Source organism: Ruditapes philippinarum, unplaced genomic scaffold (genome assembly GCF_026571515.1).
Source record: "Ruditapes philippinarum isolate M1 unplaced genomic scaffold, ASM2657151v2 ctg5072_1_1_1_1, whole genome shotgun sequence".
NCBI lineage: Eukaryota > Metazoa > Mollusca > Bivalvia > Venerida > Veneridae > Ruditapes > Ruditapes philippinarum.
Window position 1 is genome coordinate 40133 of NW_026852916.1, and position 10355 is coordinate 50487.

A 10355-nucleotide genomic window follows, 5' to 3' on the forward strand; every position below is an offset into this window, starting at 1 on the left:
TGCATAAGAACTGATACCCTGCATTTCTTATTTTTGAGTTAATGCCCTTTGTTGATTTTCTTACTTTATTTTTGTCCTGGTCATTTCTCCTCAAGTATGAAAGCTATGGACTTGAAACATCATAGAATGATATATCTTATTGATAAGAAGTGCACTGTACAGAAACTGCTGTTCTGCACTTATTATTTTTTTAGTTATTGCCCTTTGTTATTTTTCATATTTCATTTTTGTCCTGGCCATTTCCCCTAAACTACATTGTTCACAAGGCGACACATCCGACTCGCGGAGTTCTAGTTTGAAATATAATTTTTCTTACCACCTCACTTATTTCCTATACCTTTTGAGAATTTTTTTTGAAATGATGTGCTCTGATAAGGAACTATTATCCAGACCCGGGAATGATTACATTGATCAGTAATAGATTTAATTACAATTACTTTCACATTTTATTTTGATTGATTATTATTGATTACTCAGACTGGCCTCTGTAATCAATTAGATTACAATTACTTTAAGACTTTGACTATGAATAGAGTTATTGATTAATAATTGATTACATTCAATGTAAAGTAGAATCCCTTTTTTAGACCACCCCTGAATTAAGACCACCCCCTTATTAAGACTATTTTTACAAGGTTCTTTATGTCAATGGTTACATGATCCAGAATAAAGAAGAACCGCTTTTCCACTTGAAAGACCACCTGATTCAGTTCAAATTCTTTGCTTTATTCTTAATTTGACCCAACTATTGAGACCACTTATATTAAAGGCAACACTTATCTAGATCTTAAATTTGTTGTTGTGATCTGATGACACTTAATTTCACAAGGTGTGAAACACTGTTATTATTGGATCATTGTATTTAATAAGGTGAGAAGGTAAATTTTAGAGTGGTTTAATGTTGCTTTCAGCAATTTTATTTTGTGAAGAATTAACTTTTATTTGATTGGTGATTTATATATATATATATTTTATTTGAGTCTCATCCATACATAACAACATGAAACAATTCAATTACATATTAAAAAAAATAAAGTTATCTATGCACGGCCATTCTAATCAGAATTACATTTTATTATTTATTTATTACAGACCATGGTCATAAAGTATGTAAGCAATGATAAGACTATCCACAATTAAGACCACTTTGGTCCAGCCCAGATGATGGTCTTAATCAAGGGCTTTTAATGTATAAATGTAAAACAAAAGTGTAAAACAAAACTGTATAATGTGAAATAAAGGCATCATTTCAATTAAAATAGTTTCCTGTTAAATCTAAAAGTAATCAATGTCAATCAAATTGTAATAGCTGTAATTGATTAATTACAATTAAATTAATCAATTTTGGGCAAGGTAATCAATTACATGATTATTACAGTGTAATCATGTAATCAATTAAAAATCAATGATTACAATTAATGGTTACCCCAGGTCTGCTATTATCCGAACTACCAGGTAAGTTGACATAGCTCTGTCTTGGATTTTGACAAAAAATGACACTTTTTCGACATTTGGATAGATTTTGTACTAGGTACCATCCCCAATTTCAGGCAAGTACTTATAATAGTCTTATTAACTCATCAGAGTAAAACTTGCCGATAGCTACTAAGCAAATGTGATGGCCAAACATCTGCCACATGTTCTTTAAACAACATCTGATCTATTTTGACAAAAAAGGAGTTATCATTGGGTGGTCTTTTACTAAAGTCCTTAAAATGATTAAGGTTGGTTGCATGAGTAGCCTAAGATAAGCACAAGTTTCACATAATGGTATTATTCAAATAATACTATATGTACCTTCTAACTATATAAAAACTATTACAAGTATTTAACATTTATTCTTAATTCAGACGTTTTAATGATAATCAATGATAATATAAAAATATAAAATAGATATGTTGATAAGAAGTAGTCTTGAAGAATAAAGTTCCCATGAGCTAAAACCTTTCAGATGAGCAATGTTAAAATCTCACAAGAAACTAACATGCCCTGACTTGTAGATTTACAGTTTTGTAGCCAACCCCACTCCTTGTAGGTATCTATTTAAGTAATAGAAATCATGCCCCTTGGAAATGATTGACCAAACATAAAGGTGCATGGCTTAAGTGTAGCATATGTAGACTGAAACATTGGCTGAGATATGAAAATCATAATAATGGGTCAAATAGAGCCATTCTTCAGTTTCATGATTTAATTTATAACTTTGACTTAAATAGGAATGTGACTTGACTGAGGACCTATAAATCAAGCCTCTATAATGTTAAACCTTCTTGTTTTTAACTCAACTGAGCATAGAGCACTCAGAGTTGAATGTTTGTGACAGCATTTTGTATTGTGGCCGTTTTCACCACCTTTTTTTAGCTCACCTGTCACAAAGTGACAGGGTGAGCTTTTGTGATCGCTTTTCGTCCGGCGTCCGTCCGTCCGGCGTCCGTCCGTCGTCCGCCCGTAAACTTTTGCTTTAAATGACATCTCCTCATAAACCACTGAGCCAATTTCATCCAAACTTCACAGGAATGTACCTTTGGTGGTCACCTTTAAAAATTGTTCAAAGAATTTAATTCCATGCAGAACTCTGGTTGCCATGGCAACCGAAAGAAAAATCTTTAAATATCTTCTTTTAAACAACCCTAAGAGCTAGAGCTTAGATATTTGGCATGAAACATCTTCTAGTGAGTGTCTACCAAGTTTGTTCAAATTAAAGCCCTGGGGTCAAAATTGGCCCCGCCCCAGGGGGTCATTGATTTTCCCTATATGCATATAGTAAAAACTTAAAAAGTCTTCTTCTAAAGAACCCAAAGAGCTAGAGCTAAGATATTTGGCATGAAACATCTTCTAGTGAGTGTCTACCAAGTTTGTTCAAATAAAAGCCCTTGGGTCAAAATTGGCCCCGTCCCGGGGGGTCATTGATTTTCCCTATATGCATATAGTAAAAACTTAAAAAATCTTCTTTTAAAGAACCATAAGAGCTAGAGCTTAGATATTAAGCATGAAACATCTTCTAGTGAGTGTGTACCAAGTTTGTTCAAATACAAGCCCTGGGGTCAAAATTGGCCCCGCCCCAGAGGGTCATTGATTTTCCCTATATGCATATAGTAAAAACTTAAAAAATCTTCTTTTAAAGAACCAAAAGAGCTAGAGCTTAGATATTTGGCATGAATCATCTTCTAGTGAATGTCTACCAAGTTTGTTCAAATAAAAGTCCTGGGGTCAAAATTGACCCCGCCCCAGGGGGTCATAGATTTTCCCTATATGCATATAGTAAAAATTTAAAAAATCTTCTTTTAAAGAACCCAAAGAGCTAGAGCTAAGATATTTAGCATGAAACATCTTCTAATGAGTGTCTACCAAGTTTGTTCAAATAAAAGCCCTGGGGTCAAAATTTGCCTTGCCCCAGGGGGTCATTGATTTTCCCTATATGCATATGTTAAAAACTTAAAAAATCTTCATTTAAAGAACTCAAAGAGCTAGAGCTAAGATATTTAGCATGACACATGTTCTAATGGGAGTCTACCAAGTTTGTTCAAATAAAAGCCCTGGGGTCAAAATTGGCCCCGCCCCAGGGGGTCATTGATTTTCCTTATATGTGTATAGCAAAAACTTAAAAATCTTCTTTGAAAAAACCCAAATAGCTAGAGTTTAGATATTAAGCATGAAACATCTTTAAGTAAATATCTACAAAGTTAATTTCAAATAAAAGCCAGGGGGTCAAAACTGGCCCTGCCCCAGGGGTGTCATTGTTTTTAACTATATGTGTATAGTAAAAACTTTTAAAATCTTCTTTTTAAAAAACCCAATGAGCTAGAACTTAGATGTTTAGCATGAAACATCTTCTTATGGGTGTCTACCAAGTCTGTTCAAATAAACAAATAAAAGCCCTTGGGTAAAAATTCGCCCGGGGTTGGGGGGGGGGCTATATACAGGTGAGCGACCTCAGGGCCATCATGGCCCTCTTGTTTATGGAAGATTTTGACCAAACTTTACAGATATTATTCTTGGGGTAGGGGTGTCCGTGGCCGAGTGGTTAAGGTCGTTGACTTCAAACCACTTACCCCTCACCGCTGTGGGTTCGAATCCCGACAGGGACTTTGGATTCTTTCATGTGAGGAAGCTATTCAACTAGCTTACGGAACGTATCGATATGATCTATACTGTGTCGATGTGACGTAAACCCCCCCCCCCCCCAAAAAAAAAAAAAATTTCTTGGGATATTTTTAATATGACCGAATGACCTTAATTTTGACTTTTCTAGCAATTGATCCAGGGTGAGTGATCAAAAAGCCTAGTTTCCTAGAGTATTCATTATATTTTGGCTAATAAAGCTAATACAGTTTTCATAACTTTCATGTTTCAAATGTAGCAGCTAAAAAACTTGACTGCAAATAAGAAATCTATAATAAAAAGGGGTGTATCAATTGGGGTAAAGGTAGCATAAATAAGAATGGACTATAGACTGTTTTGTTTTTAGCACACCTATGGCAATGTGACATGGTGAGCTTTTGTTATCGCCTTTTGTCCGGCATCCATCCATAAACTTTTACTTGAACGACATCTCTTCATAAACCGCTACGCAAAATTTTTTATTGTCCCTCAATTCCAATATCTTGTTGAACCCATTTGTAAAATTTTGTATGATTGCACCAAAAATGTCGAAATGAACAATTCTTTGCGTTGCAATGAAATTGTTTTAGATGTTTTTGATTATTTTAGGACACTGTTAAACGGACTGACTGAAAATACCAATATTACTGTAAACAATAGACATTTATTTGTATTATAATTTATGTTGTAGGAGATAAAAAGACTCAAGGTAGAAGATTCTCAACAAAAACAGTTAAGATATGAAAAGGATAAATCAGGTATGTTATATGTAAAATGAAAAGGCTAGATCAGGTATGTTATATAGAATATGAAAAGGCTAGATCAGGTATATTATATAGAATATGAAGAGGTTAAATCAGGTATGTTATATATAATATGAAAAGGCTAAATCAGATATATTATATAGAATTTGAAAAGGCTAGATCAGGTATATTATATAGAATATGAAGAGGTTAAATCAAGTATGTTATATATAATATGAAAAGGCTAAATCAGATATATTATATAGAATTTGAAAAGGCTAAATCAGGTATGTTATATAGAATATGAAAAGGCTAAATCAGGTATGTTATATAGAATATGAAAAGGCTATATCAGGTATGTTATATAAATGTAGAATATGAAAAGGCTATATCAGGTATGTTTTATAGAATATGAAAAGGCTAGATCAGGTATATAGAATATGAAGAGGCTAAATCAGGTATGTTATATATAATATGAAAAGGCTAAATCAGATATATTATATAGAATTTGAAAAGGCTAAATCAGGTATGTTATATAGAATATGAAAAGGCTAAATCAGGTATGTTATATAGAATATGAAAAGGCTATGTCAGGTATGTTATATAAATGTAGAATATGAAAAGGCTATATCAGGTATGTTATATAGAATATGAAAAGGCTTAATCAGGTATGTTATATAGAATATGAAAAGGCTAGATAAGGTATGTTATATAGAATGTGAAAAGGATAAATCAGGTATGTTATATAGAATATGAAAAGGCTAAATCAGGTATGTTATTTAGAATATGAAAAGGCTAAATCAGGTATGTTATATAGAATGTGAAAAGGCTAAATCAGGTATGTTATATAGAATATGAAAAGGCTAGATCAGGTATGTTATATAGAATATGAAAAGGCGAGATCATGTATGTTATATATAATATGAAAAGGCTAAATCAGGTATGTTATATAGAATATGAGTAGGCTAAATCAGGTATGTTATATATAATATGAAAAGTCTAAATCAGGTTTGGTATATATTATATTAAAACGCTCAATCAGGTATGTTATATAGAATATGAAAAGTCTAAATCAGGTATGTTGATTATATAGAATATGAAAAGTCTAAATCAGGTATGTTATATAGAATATGAAATGGCAAAATCAGGTATGTTATATAGAATATGACTAGGCTAAATCAGGTATGTTATATATAATATGAAAATGCTAAATCAGGTATGTTATATTTAATATGAAAAGGTTTATCAGGTATGTTATATAGAATATGAATAGGTTAAATCAGATATGTTATATAACATATGAACAGGCTAAATATAGTTTGTTATATAAAAATGCTCAATCAGGTATGTTATATAGAACATGTAGAATATGAAAAGGGCTAAAATAGAGAAAACAAGAATTCATAAAGAAAGCCCAAAATGACAAAATTGAAAATGTTGCAGGCTTGGTTAGATTGAGCCTGTTAATGGACGGTACTGGTAAGTGCAAACTACCATCCACGCCTCCTAGCACTGGCTTAAGCAGAATTCAACATTTAAACATAAAATGATAAAAGTTTGCATTTAGAAACATCCGTAGATATGTTCTTATGGCGGTTATCAATGCGACACTTCCGGGCCATTGCATGAAAAGCCGTGTACTGGTCCCCAAATATTAGAAAGCGTGTGCCTGAAGTTTGTTATATTAAATATGAAAAGGCTAAACCAGGTATGTTGTAAAGAACTTGAAAAGGCTAAATCAGGTATGTTATAAGGCTAAATCAGGAATGTTACATAGAATATGAAAAAGCTTAATCAGGAATGTTACATATGATGTTATATTTTATATGAAAAGGGCTAAATCAGATATGTTATATAATATATGAAAAGACTAAATTAGGTATTTTATGCAGGATATGTAAAGGCTTAATCAGGTATGTTATATACTGCAGTCTGCACACCTGGATGCCATAGGCGGAAAAAAATCCAATTTAGGCCTGCAAAAATCCAAAGCAAAAATGTTAACCCGAAGTATGATCTAATTTGGAATGTGTCTTCATACAAAATGAGTTTCAGTTTCAATTCTTTTTAAATTATTGAGACTGGGAGATAAACTTTGTGGTTGTGTTACTTAGGGTTATGCATTCATAGAGTGCAATGCTTCTTTTGTTGATATTTGTTTTCATATTTTAAACAAAGTAGAAAGCAGTAGATTGACAAGTAAAGTTAAGTATATTTAAACAGAAAAAGAGAATTTTATTTAAAAACTGGCTGACTGATATTCCATGCTTGTGTGCCTTAATTAAACTGTTGTCTTTATTTTGCACAATAAGTGTTTTGGGCCTGTGATAATCTGTCCATGCAGGTCCATACTAATTTTCAGTATCATTAACTCATTGATTTGTCCTTAACAATTGGATTTCATATAATCATTTTAATTACAGAATGGCGAGAAAAGCTGATAGAACAGTATCAAAAAACCCTGCTGCAAGTTCCTACAACACCTTTACAACCAAAAAGTGAAAAATGTAGCTTTAATGAGATTTATATTAGGCCCAAAATAACGAGGGAAATAAAAGGAGAAAAGGGGGAGACAAAGGAGGTGGAGGTTGAAACAATGTCTGAAATCTTCACAAAGAACGGAGTCCCCCAAAAATCTGTATATGTTCTAGGAGATGCAGGGTCAGGAAAAACTAGCTTTTGTAAATATCTGGTTAATTGTTGGTGTTTGGCACACAGTGAGGAACATGAAGCTGACAATGAAAACAAAGATGGCACCGGTGAACCTGACTGTGACGGTGAAAAACATGGGGCTGGCAATGAAAATGAAGATGGCAATTGTAAACCTGAAGGTTACAGTGATAAACATGGAGGTGACAGTGAAAAACATGAAGCTGGCAGTGAGGAACATGGAGGTGATAATGAAGAACATGAAAAAAAGGGAAGTGACATTGTAAATGAAGAGGTAAAGGGGACACATAGTGGAGACATTGGAAACGAAGAGGGCAGTAAGACACATGAAGTTGTTATTGAGAAACGAGGAGAAAAACATTTGGGTGGCATTAAGAAAAATGGAAGTGACAGTGATGACATTCAGGATAACAGTGATGGCTTAATACACTCCGAATCTCACAATGATGACTCTGATGAGATCTTAACCGGCTTTAAATTTAACATTTATGACTCTGAATATGATAGCAAAAGTTATGAACTGAAATTCAATGGTGTAAAAGAGATGAAGAAATTTGATTTTGTATTTTACATCCCTCTTAGACAGTTTAATCAAAACATTGGCATTGATGAAATGCTTCTAAAACGTTATCAAATGAAAATGTTGAACACACTTCTTGAAGAGGAATCTTCTAGAGTTATGATTTTGCTTGATGGCTTAGATGAATGGTCCTCTGAAAATGTCCCAGAACATAGTATCTTTAAGGAGTACACAATAGTAACTACTTCTCGGCCATGGAAATTTCATACATTAAGATCAAGTGATGTTGAGATTGAACAGTCGCTAAATCTGAAAGGGTTTGATTTTAGATGTGAATGGGAAATGGTAAGTAGGACAGTCTCACAATTAAATGTAAATAGAAATGCTAATAAACAAGCCAGAGATTGTAGGGAAAAGCTGAATCAGAAGTCTCTTGAAAGTTTAAAACAGGTACCAATTATGCTACAACAACTGATATGTCTATGGTTTGATGGTAAACTCGATAAAACCTCAAGATGTGCTATCTACACCGGTATGTTAGAGTTATTCTTCACCTGGAATGACATGAAAACTACAGGAACAAGTACTAGATTCATGAAGGGTACCCAGAAAGTAAACCTCCCTCAATATTTAGCAGATAAAACCAAATTAAGATTAAACAGGCATTTTATTTATGAAATATCACGGTTGGCTTATGAGACACTATTTAATTGTCCGAAGGATAAATCCTTGACATTTGACATTTGTATGTTTGATGAACTTGAAATATCAGATGAAGTAAGAGAAAATTGCTTGAAACTTGGAATAATGACAGAAGATGATTGTCCAAGTTTATCTGTATCAGAAGCATCAAGCTCATTGTTGTCTTTTATTCACAAATCAATGCAAGAATTTCTGGCTGCAGTGAATATTTGTATCAATTTCAATGCAAAAATGTGTTCATCAGATAGTGTAGGAAATTTTGAATTGGCCAAGAAGTTTATAAATGACGTTTTTCAGAACTGTTCAACAGTAAATGACATATTAGAGCAATCAAATGTTATCATTATGCTTTGTGGTTTAGAACCTAAATTAGCAACATGTGTTTCAAAATACATATATGATACTGTGTCAGAAGACTCTCGTGTTCAGGAATACAGGAGAACAATAAGTAGTAATATTTATTTGGATCATAGTTGTATTACAGATATTCAAAAGCTAATGTTTGAGTCAATGAAAGAATTCAATGAAACATGTAGTATAGAAAATAATCCTGTATTTTATATAGGAGATTTGGTCATTGGTAGACGGGGTCAGTATTGTGATATTGTTTGTTCAAGCATTTATCAGCATCAAATTGTTCTTGACTCTGTTCTGTCTATTAATGTATATGACATCAACAAAAAAAATGTTAAATTTACAAAATATTTATCAATGTTTCATCATCTTGAAAAAATTGAAATATCATATGAATCTGAATTTCTAAGGTTATCAAGTACACAAAGTGATAGTACACAGAGGGATGAACAGAGGATTAATGAGATTAACAATTGTGTTTCTGAGACAATTAAAGTAAATACTTCAACATTAAAGTCTCTGTCTCTTGATGTCTCTAACACTGACAAGTATTACCCAGTGTGTAAAACAGTTGTTAGTAACCTACCTAGTATGATCAATCTTGTAGCAATAAGTATGAGTTATATAACAATGAGTCATGATGATACTACTACATTTTGTAAAAATTTCTTGAGAGAAAAGTCACTTGAACAAATACATATTGGGTTATTTTAAATGTTGAATGAGAAACCAGCATGATGTAAATTTATCCCCAAAACATCAACAAACTTAGTCCTTGAGTTGTATGATTATGTAAGTGTGATAGATGCTGATACTACAAACCCTTTGAAAATTTTTAACAATCTTTATAATTTGAAAGATAGTAATTATGAGAAAATATTTGCATATTATTAAAAATCTAACAATTAAAAGAAATTAAATTGGTGGAGATTTGTTACAATTATTATAAATCTAATTATTCATAACCAACATAAAAGGACTAGTCCCAGTATTAACCCATTGTTTTACAACAATCTACAGTGGTTGAGTATACAGTATTGTAGGATAACGTGACAATATAATTCAGTTATTTTAAAATGATGAAGGAGTTTTAAAATACAAATTCAGCTTTTCAAAGTCATAATGAGTTTTGAAACATGGCAGAAGTTTGTTGATAGTCTTCCTCATATACCTCATACTGTAGGTGTGAGTGTAATGAGATGTAATATAACAGGAGATGGTGAGGAGTTAAATGATGATTGTTTACATTGACATCACAAGGATTT

General features: G+C 32.5%; 1 protein-coding gene across 1 annotated transcript in view; it reads left to right on the forward strand.

Annotated features, from left to right (window-relative positions):
• LOC132728207 (uncharacterized) overlaps positions 1 to 9804 on the forward strand; it is a 32988-nt gene extending 23184 nt beyond the window's left edge. The window contains exons 4-5 of the mRNA XM_060713838.1: positions 4793 to 4859; positions 7268 to 9804. Of these exons, the coding sequence (XP_060569821.1) occupies positions 4793 to 4859; positions 7268 to 9804 (2604 nt within the window). The remainder of the gene's footprint in view (positions 1 to 4792; positions 4860 to 7267) is intronic.
• The last annotated feature ends 551 nt before the right edge of the window (positions 9805 to 10355 follow it).